Raw genomic sequence first — 15,326 nt, 5'->3', positions numbered from 1 at the left:
GAGGTTGCTCTCCTCCCACACAGAAACACGCATGATCATCACGGTGCTTATAGGGCATTACTTACCGTGTCAGAGGACTGAGGTCTGCCCTCAAGATTTACTGCTGTGGTCAGATTGTGAACTGGCTCCTGCTCTGTCAAAAGAAAAAGAAAACAGAGACCAAGAGAAATGAAGAAGAAAAAGGATGAAAAGTTGGGAGAGAAGCAAAATGTTCTTCATAATGAATAGACCGTGCTCTCAGAATGTCTACCTGAATAAAAATTACCTTAGTCTACTTCTAAAGCATTTACGGTTTTCATAATATTTTATTATCTTTGCTTGTAAAAACAGATTTCTAATGAGCAGCTTCCATATTGAGTGAAGCTGATGATTAAGCATGCTGTAATATTAATCAGAATGTCTGTGTGACTTTTCAGCAATTTAAACACTTATTTCCCAGATATTGCTTCAGGGGCTGGAATAATGAGTCTCTTTCCTAATGACTTTAGCAGCTGATGGGGAAGAGAGGGCAGCCGATTATAGAATCAAAGGTTTGTCTCCTAGGATAAGAACAGTAGGTGCGCCTACTGAACATCTGCCTGAGTTGAGAAAAAAGAAACTTCTCTTCTATTAGTCATCTAGAAGAAAATGATTAAAGAAAATGTGGGAGGAAAACACAGAATGGAGGGATACTGGCACAACTGTTCGATTGGTTGTGTCATCCATTTTTTTAGTTTTCACATGTAAAGAGTTTATTGCTGTCTTTAAAGAATATTTCAGCAAGAAAGCTTTTTCTGCACAGAGTTTGCATGTTCTTCCTGAACATCTGTGGGTTCTCTTCAGGTTCTGTTTTTGGACAATGGGAGGAGTTTAGAGTAATTGGTTACTTTAAATTGTGAGTCTGTGCATGGTTGTCCTGCATGTCTCTATGTTGCCCTGTGATGGACTGGCAACTTGTTCACCAAATAACCTGCCCCTGGAGATGGGAACTAGCCTCTGCACAACCCTGCAAGGATAACTGGGTTTACTTGATGGATGGATTACTTTCTTTTCTAGGCTGGCTTACAAAGAGGTTACAGAAGCTTTTTTTATTATTATTTTCATGCTTGTCGTAGAGTACCGAGTCCTCTTTTAGTCTCTGTTTAGAGAAGACATGTGGCTTTGTGTCCACTTAAGTAGATTCACTTTTTCCTTATTCCTGGTTTTCATCCTTCACTCTCTTAATCAAATAATACCACAGCTAGGGATTAGCTGGAACTCTCACAATTGGACGACACTGAGACAAATTATTACTATTCCACGTCAATGTATAACATGATTGAATTCGTTTTACCTAAAACAGAAAAACACATATATTCATCATCATAATTGTTATCGTCATAATCACACTTTGTAATTACTGCTGAGGGAGAAACTGGTTTATATATATTTACCAGGTTTTCTTCCAAACTCTGTCCCCACAGAGACGGATCTGTGCAGACAAAAACACACGTTGCATCTTTATATTTGACAAGAAACCTTGAAATTTGTGTTTTTGGAGATATTTGACTTGGGAAATGATCACATCCACATTCTCATTTTTCTCTCTAAAGGCCACCTAATTGTCAACGTAGATGTAGCACAGTTTATGATTTTCTGTCTGCTGTTTATTGACAGCATTGCCATATTTATCAAATTAACTACTGTCACATAGCTGTGCAATCACAGGAGGATTAGAGGAAGAAGAAGAAAAAAAAAACAGAAGATGGCTTGGTGGTAGATCTGTCCCCTCCAGCGAAGCTGAAGATGTTCTTTCATTTCTGCAGCTTTCTTCTTTCACTTCTGTCCCAACCCCCTTTCTTTTGTGCTAAATTATCTCTAAATTGGAAATGTAAAGGCTGGGGCAACACAGGGGAACACAATCTACTCCCTAAGCTCCATAAATGATACATTTATACAATATGTCTGCTAAGCAGTAATGAGAATTGCTGTTTATTTGGTCATCAGGGATCCACGTTATTTATCTCCAGCATACAGACTAAACCTCCAAAGAATCCACCGTACCCTTTAAGCACGATGAATTTGAATCAGATTTTGGGTGGGGTGAGAGGGGGTCTCAAAACACATCTTACGATTATGTTCTCCTCCCTCATCAAAAGGCTGGATTAGGAAGGAAAGCTCTGAGTAAAACCAGCCTCTTATAGGGCTGTACAGAGCTTTGAGGTAAGTGTGTAAATGTATTTGTGTGTTTGAGGAAGAGCTTATAATGGTAATGTTCGGATGACAGTCCTGTTCTGTAGGTTCAATAAAGGCGTCAGCAGGCAGAACAGATTTATGACTGGCACTCTGAGGGGAAAGCCTGATGGGGGGGATGGAAAGGAAACTCGCTATCGAGGATATCTTATTCCTCCTTTGAGAATCACCTCCTTTCTCGCTTTAATATCATGGCTCTCGGGTGCTGTATTGTCTCTGGGCTTTCTTCTGATGGTTACATTTTTCACCCTTTTTTTATTCATTTTTTTTACAAACACTGCAATCAGTTTGTGTCCTGGCCACGGATCTTCTTCAACTCAAACAAAGCTTTTAATTCTGTGTATATGTGAAAATGGATAATGCAAATCAATACTTGCTTGCATTCGCACTATAGCAGCTTGTCGATATGCTGTAAATGTGGCTGAGACAGAGGAAAAACAAGTGCAGAGTAAAAGGCAGAGAGTGATCTGAGAATGGCCTGACATGCGGGGACAAAATGATATGAAAAACAAGCCAAGTGGATTCCCAGAACCATTTTTTACTTGCACTCACCTTTTGTAGAAAGTGGCACTAAAACTGCTTATGATGTACAGATGGCAAACATGATTACATGGGTCTTTCATGGAGAAACATTGAGGTATCTTTGCAAAAATAAACTTGCTTTCGGTTGCTTAACTAAACTGTTTTTTCCATTATAAAGTCTATCCCCATTATGCTTCCTGCTGTGATATGCTAGCCTTGGCATTTGAGCCATATTGCTCCATAAATATATATATACATATATATATATGTATATACTGTATATATACATATATGTACATATATATATATATATATATATATATATATATATATATATATATATATATATATATATATATATATATATATATATATATATATATATATACATACAGGTTTTTGATTGAAACCTTTCCAAGGTTTCAATCAAAACAGCCACACAAAGTAGTTTCTATTAACACCTTAGTGTTTGAGCATTGATTTCAACAACTAACTCACAACATTGTTGTGGTAAAAAGAAGCCTTATGAGTTTATAAATCACAAGCTAGTAAAAGTTTTAAATTAACCTAGGCTCTGCAGCAACAAAAAAAATGAATATGTACAAAACCTTTCTCACTGTCGACTTCAGAAGGGCAAGCCTTGCTAATTTGATGGTGGGCAACAGTTTCCTTAGATATCTTTCCTTTTTGGCATTATTCGACACCTGTCTGTATTTTTCATACTGTAAATCTTCTTTAATAGATGTGACCTCATCTGCTGCTGACCAGTTAATAAAGTGCTTTAGTAAACAGCTCCTGCTCGTTACTTTCCCATAAAAAATTCATGGAAGCAGCAATGGTTAATGTTTTTTTTTTTTTTTTTCATTTTTGCTTTGTTTATGTTTAATGAATCATGAAAGGTTAAAACTTGCTGTGCTTTAGTGCACATAAGGCCAGATTTAAATATGTTAAGAACCTGGTAAAGACCACATTCACTTTATTTTGTCTGAATATATAAAACTATAAACCTCAATGTACCCATATATCTTGACTGCTACTGTGATTTCTCATTTCCTGATCCACAGCAACATTTCATGTTTTTGTAAAATAATTTTTGATTAATCAGCTCCAGAGAGTTAGATTTTAAGATTATTATTAATAATCTTTTAATATCATCAGTTGTACAAATACCAGCTCCCACACACAGTGGCCACATGTCACCATTAGTGTCATTAACACCCAGTTAGGCGGATGCCAGTGTTATTGTAGTTCTCCGCCTTCTGCAGGAACGTGCCCTAGCTGTTCCCCTCCCAAAGGCTGTTTCCATGCACGCATTTTAGAGGAAAGTTTACACGTGTGTTTTACTTTTATTGCTGGGATCTGAATTTGGTTTTGTTTTCAGTAGCTCCAAGTAGAAATCCATAAGTTGCCTGTTTTTGTTTTGTTCAGTTGTATTTGGTGCTTATAATCTTTATGTGAGATGTCCTTCATGGAAAACAAAGACGAGGGGGGAAAACAAAGAGGTCAGTAGAGGCAACAAATGGGTGAAAACCCAAGTAAAATATTCATAAAGAGTGGTGTAAAATTAAGAAGAAAAAAAAAGTGGTTCAGGCCAATCTGAACCAAAACATGATCTAAACATAGCCATGAAAAAATAATTTCATTCATGTTTAATTGCTTTTATTTACAATCATAGCACCCATTTTTATACTGAGGTGTTAACAACTGCAAATAGTTGTTTTCTCCATTATTTAAGACTTCAGTGTTTTCTTTGGCCTCTTACATTAAAACTGCATGCGTCATTTCCAGCAATGTCTGATTTAAATAGTAAAATGCTCTGAATATGTTCAGTGTTATGAAGAAACAGCTGCAGAGTTATTTCTCAAAAGCTCATTTTTTTTTAATGCCTGCTACTATTAATGCACCATGGCAGAGCTAGAAAACCCAGAAAGAAAAACATGCTAGTAGCTCACTCACTCATTTTCGACTGGGTATTTTTAAAAACCCCACCCGGTATTTTTACACCACCAATGACTCTGCAAGCGTCACACTGGGAACTATGGTTTGCTGAAAGGTTTGGCATTGTGGGAAAAGGCTGTTTGCCCCACACAGAGTTTCTGTGTTGAGTTGTTCCCTCTGGAAGCATGCCTTTGGTCAAAGAAGGCACAGCAGGCATCACCCATCAACAACAGTGAGCTTTGGAAATCATGGGTGGGCATAATGCCTTGACACTGAATGCCCTCCTTCTGTGTTGTTTACTTCAATCTTTTAATCGTAAACTGCAAAGAGATTGTTGTTGCAACATATGAATGTTGTGGAAAGGTAAATTTACTATAAAGTTGAGCATTATGTTTGACACTTGTGAATTGGCACAGTGTGCGAAAGTAACTACAGAGCATATAAAAAATACCATATATTTAGCTATGAAAAACTTTTAGGTGCTTCAAAAAGTTCTTTACTATCTTTTTAAAAGTTCTTTCTTTCTGTCTTTATTTTATGTCACATCCTGCACTGATCTGCTGAACAAACAGCTCACTGATCTTTGTTTCTTGTTCTGACCATTTAAAGTGAATCATATATTGCTATATAAGTTCTTAAAGTCCATCGTTAAAATTTAAGAACAAGTTTGCAAATCAATTATAAATTTTAATGATCCACACTGTATTCTACTGTTTCTTTTCTTTTCTTTTTTTTACTTTTAAGCAGTTTTCAGTTTTCTTTCTCAGGTGTTTCCTTTTTATGGTTTATGGTGTATGAACAAAGATGCAAGAGAAATTAATTTTATGTGCCCCAGTTTCCTGAGCTACTCTAATTAGAGTTGGAAATTAACTCTACCAAACTTGGCAACCTTCTGAGAGCACGAAACCAATCAGTAAATGCAATGCACAACTCCCTGTCTTTGTCTCAATGCACTGCCGTGCAGAAAACCTCAAATAATGAGCATAAATTTTGATTTGTAGGTCAAGGATGCTTTGATGTCTGTAGTAAAAGTGAAGGATTTTATGCACATTTTGTTTTTGCACAGTCTATGCATTAACAGCATTTAAGTGACAGTTTTTAGGTCTTGTTAAGCAAATTTTAACCATGGTTCTATTGCATGAACAAGTCCGCTGTTTTACTTTACCATCTATCCATCGATCAATCCAGCCGTCCCTTTCCTTAGAGCCCCATATTTAAAGCCTAATGACTGTAGAAATATCTGCTGTGGATTCAATGTGAACTTTAGTATTTATACTTTAAGAAATTGCTAAAAATATACTGAGAACTCTGGAAACCTTAGTCAGGAAAATTAAAGATTTGGATGCCCCGCTAGCCCAAAAGTCACAACAGCATCTGCATGTCAGAAATGCTGTAGCATCAATTTTAAAAACCTTTTAAAGGTCTTAAATTGCTGTTTGGGTTTTTGTCCTTAACAGATGGCCATTTCACTGGAACCCCTCCAACGTACGGTTACGATGCAGACCGAGCAGAGGAGCAGCGGCGGCACCATGACATCCTGCCGTACATTGACGACTCGCCATCGTCCTCGCCGCACCTCAGTTCCAAGAGCCGTAGCAGCCGGGACACACTCTCCTCAGGATCATTGGAGTCCTCCAAGTCGGTCAGTGTGCCATCGTGTCTTCTCATCAGTATCAGCTGACACTTTCTTAAACTTTTCTAGTAAAAGCAAACTAAGGCCAGGGGTTAAGAATACACAATATGGCTGAAAAGGACGAATATTCTTTACCTTCCAACTTTTCATCAGCTGAAGGTTCTTTAGGCATACATGTTTTTCCACCCTACAGTTTGACACCCAAGAAGGAAACAAATTAGCCTTCAGAGATTGATTGCTTCTGTGAGAGTTTTTGGCAGAATTATTCCTCATCCTCATAACTTTACAATCATCTCTATGCTTCCATCTCTCTTCCTTCTGCCTTTCTGTTTCTGTAAAAATAGTTCCAGCGATCTTTAACATCTGACACTCTTTACAGATTATAGTGAAGATGATGTATTAGTTTCAGAACACCAAAGAGCTGCTTTTCTTAGTTTTTTGTGATGAAATTTAAAAAAATGGAAGGGTGCCAGAGTTTAAAGTAATAGGCTAAAATGGCTTCTGAGCGGTAAAATCATTGTGTTGGTTGTCATGGAGATGTTTTAGTTCATAACCTTTCAACCTTTACTACACCTGGGGAGCATTCACAAGACACAAGAATTGAAATAAATAGCTTACATTTGACAATAAATAGTGGATGTTGCCTTTTTTGTTTGACCTGGGAACTTAGAATTCAGATTTAAGTCGTCCAAAAATGTATACAATTATGGAAGCATAAGTAGACCCTCTGTCAATTGTACCATTGCACATAATGGGATGTATTTTTTTTTAAAATATTCATATTAGGTAGATATTTGACTACAAAATCATATCTATTAGTGGTTCTCTACTCCTTTCACTAAAACATAAGTATATTCAAAATGACAGAGATGTATTTTTCATCTTCTCATTTAATAGTAACACTGATAGGTTATGCTGAAACTGATGGAGGTGCAGAAACATCCAATTTTTATGGGGAAATTACACAGCTTGTGAATTCAAGACAACATTCTAGTGTAGATGTGATGCCTGTGACTGTAAAATTGTAATTACATGGTAGCAAAAATGTACTATGTTAGCAATACCATGATAATTACATTCCCTCTAGGATACCAGAAACGTTATGTTTGGTCTTAATTGATTATAAAAGGGGCGTTCCTAAGGTTATATCCTATAATTCTTCAAAGTAAATTTACATAAGACATCAATATGTCTTATTGATGTCTCATGTAGTATGCTTAAATCCATTTATTATTTAATGGATTTCTGTACTACCTAATCACATAACTTATTTGCTGTTGTATCAGAGGAATGTTTTCAGTTTCTATCACTGCAGTTTTAGCTCCAAAGCAGTTCTCCTCTGAAAGTCAGTCAAATATATGATGCAACACTTAAACAATCCTCCCTTAACAAATTCCCAGCAGTGTCAAACAGACTTTCATGGGCTGCCAGAGCAACTATCGTTTTTTATTTGCACTTTGAAAAGTCCTCCGCAAACATTGCCCCTGTCTCATTCTTTAATTTATGTATCAGAGCCCAGACAGGATCAATTTGGCCCAGTGTGAGCTGATGGTTTTATGATGTCAATGTTGTGACTCACCATCAGAGATGATTTGATTTTTGTCAGTGGCTCCTTTTTTCTTTCCTCCTATTGTGACTTTTCCTCTCATTTGAAAGTAAGAGGAGAAAAGGGGTAACTGATCATGAAGACAGTTATATTGCTGCTAGAGTTGCAGAAGCGTAAATCAAGTACAGCTTTCTTCCTCAACCTATAAAGCAGATTTTTTTTAGGTTTAAAGTTTGACTGCCAGAACTGGAACATCATAAAGCCTCTTAAAGTTCACTGTTGTTGCTTTTCATATAATACTGTTGGTGAGGTCATGCCCCTGCTTGCTTTGGCTAAATGAAACTTTGACATGATAACCATAAGAAATGAAATCTTTCTAGAGAATCTGGAATTGTTCATATTTCTAACTGAGGTGCAACATGGGAAATTTTGGACGTAGCCAAGCAGACATGAACATAGGAGGGAATCACAATAGGAATAAAAAAGGGATGGCACAAATTGTTAGTGAGCAATTTGTAAAATAAAAATTAAAGAGTTAATAAAACTAATACAGGATTGCTATTTATTGTTGTCTTCTCAATCTTGTTAAAACTCTGTTATGGAGCTGCCTTTTTTTACTGATCTGTTTCATCTACAAACCTCAGTCACCCACAAACAAGTTAGAAGCAAATCAGATCATGAGAGCTTCTTATTTAGGTGTGTAGCTTCAATGCTGCACACAGACGCCTCTTTAAGTTGGTCCCAAAGACGAGCTCATTACTTGCCAGCATAATGAATAAAAGATGGAATGTCTGGGCATCTACTCAAGTCTTCTATGTTCTGCCATCAGAATGGATGAAATAATGCTTAACCTGTGTCTTTTTTTCTGGTGTAACTTTTTCTCCATGTTTTCTAGGCCTTTAATGCTACTTTATAAGCATTGAGAATGATGACACATTTTTATTCATTGTCACAGCTACTTATTTTTTTTAGGCCTTCTTTGTGAGCTGAATTAGAGTGTAATAAATCCATTACATTTTATTTTAGCAACACCTAAGTTAAAAGACAACCCAGAAAAAAATATTTAAATATATTTGTATACATACTTTCTTTATATGTGTATTTTAGTGCCTATATATAATGAGCAATGGAAACATACAATGCAGCTCAGAACTCTAAGCAATGTCCTACATAATGCAGGAGCTGTCAAAATCTATCGTCAGACTGCTTTCATAAAAGGGGGTGTAAGAGAATAATAGAAAGAAATAAGACAGGAAAAGATCACACTATTGGAGCATGAAACCTTTAAAGATGAGGCTTTGTTACAAGGCCTATAAAAAGTATCCACTCTCTTTTTTATAGGCCATTTTACCTTTTATATTACTTTTACAAATCAGTCATGATCAATACAATGTGGCTTTTTTGTTTTTACGAAAATAAAAAATCAAAATCAAAAACAAAATCTTTAATGTCCTGCTGAAAACTGATTTCAATAAAAATAATGACAATTAAATAAAAACATGTAACAAAAAATGATCGACTTCTAAAAGGACCAAACAGGGTAAAATATCCAAGGGAGTGAATATATTTTGTAGGCACTGTAGAAGAAGAGGAAGAGACTGTTTCATTGTTTTTTAAGTGTGTAGTTTGTGCTTTAAAAACTTAATCATAACTGTTAGAAAATACATCTATTTTTACTTTGAAATAATAATAATAATTTGTGTGTATTTGTGGACATTGTGATATGTGTAATGTTTCCAAGTTAATGATGACTGTTTTGCAGATTGTTAGAAATAATGAAAAGAGTCATTCATGAGATTCTTCTTTATGTTGTCTTTGGACAAATATGCATAGTGTGTTTTTATGTTTGTAGGGTTAGTAATTCAAGAAAAGGAAAGAAAAAGCTAGAAGTAAAAGACGTTTCAGAATTAAGTGAACCAGATCACACCACAGACCTTGCAAAACTTTTGAACCATATCACTGATTTCTCTGTAGTACAAATCAGAGATGTTGGTGTTGGAGCCACATGCGATCCATTGGATTTCTTAGAAGTTCACTGTCTGGAGAACGATAGAAGTATATCTGTACTATCTAGATCAAAATTTAAAAGATGTAATTATGAATGTCTAGCTTTAGTCAAGTAGTATTTTTTACAAAAATCGTAGTGATATGACTGTTGCAGGAGTTGCAACATAATAAAAAGTGTATTCAGTCATGCATTTAAACTGCAGGTTAACAACCTCCTATGTAACGCAGTCTATAATAATCCCAGAGGGTTTCATAATCTACTCAGCCTTAACTGTTTCCTGAATCTGCATCAGCATCTACTTATGCAGTGGCCATGGAAACCGGTTTCAAACCCATTTGCCCCATCATTTTAATAAATGCATGTACGCCCACAGACATCGAAGGTCTCCCCGTATGTGTGTGCAAAAGCAGTGTAGAAGGCATGGTGCGACATATTGTACCCTATTTTTGTAAAGCAACAATAAGTAGCGCCATTCTTATTGAAAATACTGAAAAGATGTGCTTATTTTTTTTTAGATATTACTATGATAATGAGAAATATTGACATATCTTACTTGCCCCTTGACTCTAACAGCCTGAATATGCTAATGTACAAAACTGATTTAAATGTCCTTTTCATATAATCTTTTTTTTACCATTTTGCATCTATAGAATATAAACTGACACTATATTGCCAAATATATTTGCTCAACCATTAAAATATTAATTTCAGCTGTGCCAAGCACTTCCACAGCCACAAGCTCCAAGTCATGCTAGCTGCTTCCACATATATTTGTGAAAGAATGGGATCTCAGGAGCTTAATAAATTCCACTGTAGTTCCATGACAAGAGCAGTGGCTCCAGCTGATAATTTTCATTACTACTAAATGTTCGATAGTGAACCTTAGCCTCTGCTAAGAGGTTGCTAGCTTTCTGCAGATGCAGTAGCTGCAGACCTTCAAACTTTAAATGGACTTTAGGTTAACAAGAGAGTACTGGAATAAGTTTTATAGAATGGATTTCCATCATTAAGTTCAACTTGACTGACCTGATAAAGAATCTTGACTTCAATCTGACAGAACATCTTCTGAGCCAAGACAGGGCTTCTTGCCCAACATCAGTATCTAACCTCACAAATGTGCTTCTGGAGGAATGATGACTATAAGCATAGTACTTTTGGAAGCTAACCATGAAGTTTTAATCTTTATGGATTAGGAATTTGATGTTAGTCAAAATCAGGTGAGGATAGATCTGTGAATACATTTGGCAATATACTGTATTGCATATGCTCCACTGAGCTAGTTTCACTATCTGTTGTTGGAGGCACTAGTTTCATCTATATTACACTTGACATATGTTTTCTGCTCCCTATTTAGATACACTGTTTAAATATTGTTTTTAAAATTTTCTATTATTGTTTTGATCCATCTCTGCCAGCTTATTTTATTACTTCCTATCTTTTACCTAATTTCCTCTTCATCATTACCTACGGAGCTGAAATCCCCCCACTTCCAGACTGGAACTTGTGTGTGTGTCTTTCTTCTGCATATTTGGGCCCCAGCCTTTTTTCTGCCATGGGAGAAACCCTGTCTGTTTGAGTTATTTCAGAGTTTGTGGTTAAACAAGACAGCCCGAGGAGTTTCTCTGTTGTTCTGTTTTCTCTCATGTCTGTGCTCCTCAGTGAGCTTTGACTCAGCTGAGGGGAATGGCAAAGCAGCCTAGGATGTCTCTTTTTTTTTTTAAGGATGTTTTTGTTTCATTGAGCATTCCTGCAGCTCCTCCATGGTTAGCCAGTAACTATAGACACTCAAAGTCTTATTCATCACCCTTTTACCGTCATTGATGAATGAATTTTAGTTTATCAGTCAGGGCATTTGAGGTTAACTAGATTTTTCTGTAAAAAAAAAAAATGGAAGCAGGGTTTCATACAGTTTGGACCATACGCCATGTATTTAGGTTGTCAGGAGGCAAAACATTATTTAATTGCTTAGATTTTTTTATGAAATTAGAGTTGTTGCATTTTCTTTTAAGCTTTAGACATGTTTATATTCTTCACAGATGGAGTGTGACCTTGAAAAGGGTTTGGAGATGAGAAAGTGGGTCCTGTCTGGGATCTTGGCCACAGAAGAAGCATACCTCAGCCACCTAGAGGCTCTTTTACTGGTGAGTGAAACTGCACTGCACAACATTATTATCTCCTTAAGTAAACTCCAGTTTACAACTTGAGAAACCAGCGACAGTGGTCATTTTTCACTCTCCTGATGTTGCCAACTTTCAGTTCAGTTGTTTCAATTTCAGCGCTTCAGACATTTCAACAAGTTTCTGCAAACCAGTGATAAATTAAAAGTATTTTAATTGGATAATTAGATTTCCCCCTTCTCAATATGTTTCAATATATTGTTGTGTATTTAAGGAGACTCTTACACCAGTCCAGGGACAAGGAATCAAAAATTGACTTTTGACTAACTAGCACAATTTTTATACTGGTTTATTAATCTCTGCTACTCTTTGTTAAATCAACTGAACTGAATTTATGTTTGTCTCAGCCAATGAAACCACTGAAGGCAGCTGCTACAACATCCCAGCCTGTTCTCACAGTGGCCCAGATTGAAACCATCTTCTTCAAAGTGCCTGAGCTGTACGAAATCCACAAGGAGTTTTACGATGGACTTTTGCCCCGTGTCCAGCAGTGGAGCCACCACCAGAGGGTCGGAGACCTCTTCCAGAAACTGGTGAATACAATCTGAGTTCCTATCAAAGGAAAATTAAAGGGTTGGTCTGTTTGTGGTTGTAGCCTGTGTGCAGCTATGACAGCAGCTGAGTCCCCGGGTGTAACTGTGTGACGTTACCCCTAATCAAAGTGACAACATTGGGCAGCCAGAAAGGTTGACAGCAGTGGAAAAGGACATTTGGGGTTCTACAGTGACATTTATGTTGCCTGGACGCCCTCCCAAAGCAAACCAACAGAGCTTCAGCGGCTTTACTTACTGTAACATCTCATCAAACAGAAGGATGTCAGAAGCAGAACCTGCCAGTTAAATTTGATAAATCGGCAATAAAAGCAGATTTGATTTTTCTAGCGATCTTCCTCTTCGTGGTTTCAAATTTGCACAAATTAAATCTGGATTGCCTTTACTTCCCCTTTTCCACCCAAACAGCTGCTCACTCTCTTTCTGTCCTGCAGCAGTTTTTTTCCAAGGATGTCAGGGCCAAATGTACAGTACAGTGGTTCTGTTTAATCATTTTCACAGCGGGTCAATTAACTCACAATGAATCATTTGTTAATACTCTGAGAAATACAGCTCCTCTCCCACTGATCTTTCCCTCACGCTTCTCATCTAGCCCCCCTCCACCCCCCGAACTGGTTGATACTTTGACGTGCACACGCACACAGAGGGGGGCACAGGCCTGCCTCACAATGCCCCCTTTCTGCCTCAGGCAGCTGAGGCCATCACAACGCTGTGTGCTTTTTGTCTTCAAGAAGCTGCTATAAATAGGAGCTGCCTTCACCACACACACACATACAATCTTATTAATGTATCTCTGAAGGCTGCCTTTGGGCTTTGGAGGATAAATTTTAATTGAATTTGTATTACTATCTAGTAGATGGGCACTTGGAAGAAATGAAAATAAATACATTTTCTTTTGCATTTTGCATCGTTTTGGTTGCTTCTGAATTGGACACATTTATTTTCAGTATATGCATTTTTTGTCTCTTCTGATGATAAAGGATTACACAGTCATTGCGCTTGCTGTTCCCTTTAAGAAATGGTTGAGAATGGTTCTCCTTTTTGCATGCATTTAGCATGTGTTACTGTTATTTCGGTTTTATGGGTCCTGGACTGGAAGAACTCTAGTTTTTATCATACAGATCTGGTTTACATAGAAATACTCCAATGTTTTTTATTTTTAGAATTCAAATAGGATGGCAACAATCACAAACTACGCTTTGAAGAACCCGTATTTAGTCTTACTTTGACAGATCTGATTGGTATAGATTATGAAGAAAGGAAGAAAAAAAAAGTTGGTTCAGATGTCAAATAACACAATGCATTTTTCCTTTACCACACTGGCAAATTAGAAGCCAACTTCAGCTTTGTGTTGGTCCATAGTTTATAATTTGAGCAACCTACAGATAATGTAAAAAGATATATAAGTAACATGATATAAGTTCCTTTAAGTTCAAAAAGAGCAAGAATTACAGTCATAAAATAATGGATATCACAATTATTATACTATTATTATTGAACAATGAACAATGTCAACTTTTCTGACATGCTTGAAAATGAAGCAAATATTTACTTTACACGGTCGAACTGTTTCTATCTTATTCCCTTTTTTGTAAAACCGTTACAGCTCTGCTGTTCTGAGGACAAGGGAAAAGGAAAATTAAAGGGAGTAAAGGAGGTGATGCATGCGTTCTCGTGGGGGCGGGGACGTCCGTGAAAGGATGGGAGCCGACAAGCCAAGTAGATTTTTAGGCTGCTGGAACTCTGATAGAGCTGTCTCACCATGACTCTTAAATCTGCAAAAGCTTAGGAGTCATGAGACATCAGAACGAGGAAGATGAGAGAGGGGATGAAAAGAAGAAAAGGCAGAGCGTCGCTGACAGGCTACGAGAGTGAAGTGTCAGAGAGAATCGTTTGAAGGCTGAAAATAGGGCAAATTCACAGTTGTGATCCTGATCCTCCTAAACACAAGCCTCAGAGATGGGAATCTGTTAAACTAGTGTTGAATTTGTTTTATTAAAGATGAGTAAAAGAAGATGAAGCTTTTCTGTTTAAAACTGTGGCTGTGACAAGCTCTCAGTGTCAAGTTTGCTGGTGGTTGTTAGCTTGACTGTATCATAACATTGATCAATAATTGCCTAATATCTCTTGGACAAGTCATGTCGTTAACTTTAAAATGTCTCTTTGTCTCTGGATCAAACTTACAGTAAGTGTCTCAGCTGCTACATAGACTTCATCAATCTCCACTATTATTGCCACTTCTGGTAAAAAAAAAACAACAACAACTATTTACTACACAGTTGTTAGTCATTTTACTCCCTTTCTAATCAATATTTTTGTATTCTTGCTTGTTTTGTACCTTAAGAAACAGAATCATCCGTAATGCGATGCTGAGGGTCATTTTTTTCCTCAAATTTGGCTCATAAAATTTGGAACAGGAGGCAACAGCCATAATATTTCAACAGTCAAAATAAATGAGCTCTCTACAAGTACAAGACTTTTTACTTAATTTCCAATAAATTAAATTATACAGGATTTATAATTTATCTACCTAAATCATGATAACACCTAACTACAAGGAAAAAAGAAAACTTGAAGTAGCTGGGTATGAAATCTTTTGTTCACTGGGAATAAATGGAACAAATCATCAACAAATTTGACACATGTTGGGATGAAACAAGGGGTTTAAATTTCTAAGGTGCAAATTGACCCAGAGCCATCCTAAAACCTTAATTTTTTTCTGACTATGCAGATTTAGTGA

General features: G+C 36.7%; 1 protein-coding gene across 1 annotated transcript in view; it reads left to right on the top strand.

Moving 5' to 3' along the window:
- Positions 1-15,326, top strand: part of LOC102227595 (breakpoint cluster region protein-like) — a 73,117-nt gene that overhangs the window by 33,463 nt on the left and 24,328 nt on the right. Inside the window, exons 2-4 of the mRNA XM_014468990.2 lie at positions 6,129-6,313; positions 11,895-11,999; positions 12,383-12,568. Of these exons, the coding sequence (XP_014324476.1) occupies positions 6,129-6,313; positions 11,895-11,999; positions 12,383-12,568 (476 nt within the window). The remainder of the gene's footprint in view (positions 1-6,128; positions 6,314-11,894; positions 12,000-12,382; positions 12,569-15,326) is intronic.

This window comes from Xiphophorus maculatus, chromosome 8 (genome assembly GCF_002775205.1).
Source record: "Xiphophorus maculatus strain JP 163 A chromosome 8, X_maculatus-5.0-male, whole genome shotgun sequence".
NCBI lineage: Eukaryota > Metazoa > Chordata > Actinopteri > Cyprinodontiformes > Poeciliidae > Xiphophorus > Xiphophorus maculatus.
This window is presented reverse-complemented; position numbering and strand designations above follow the sequence as displayed.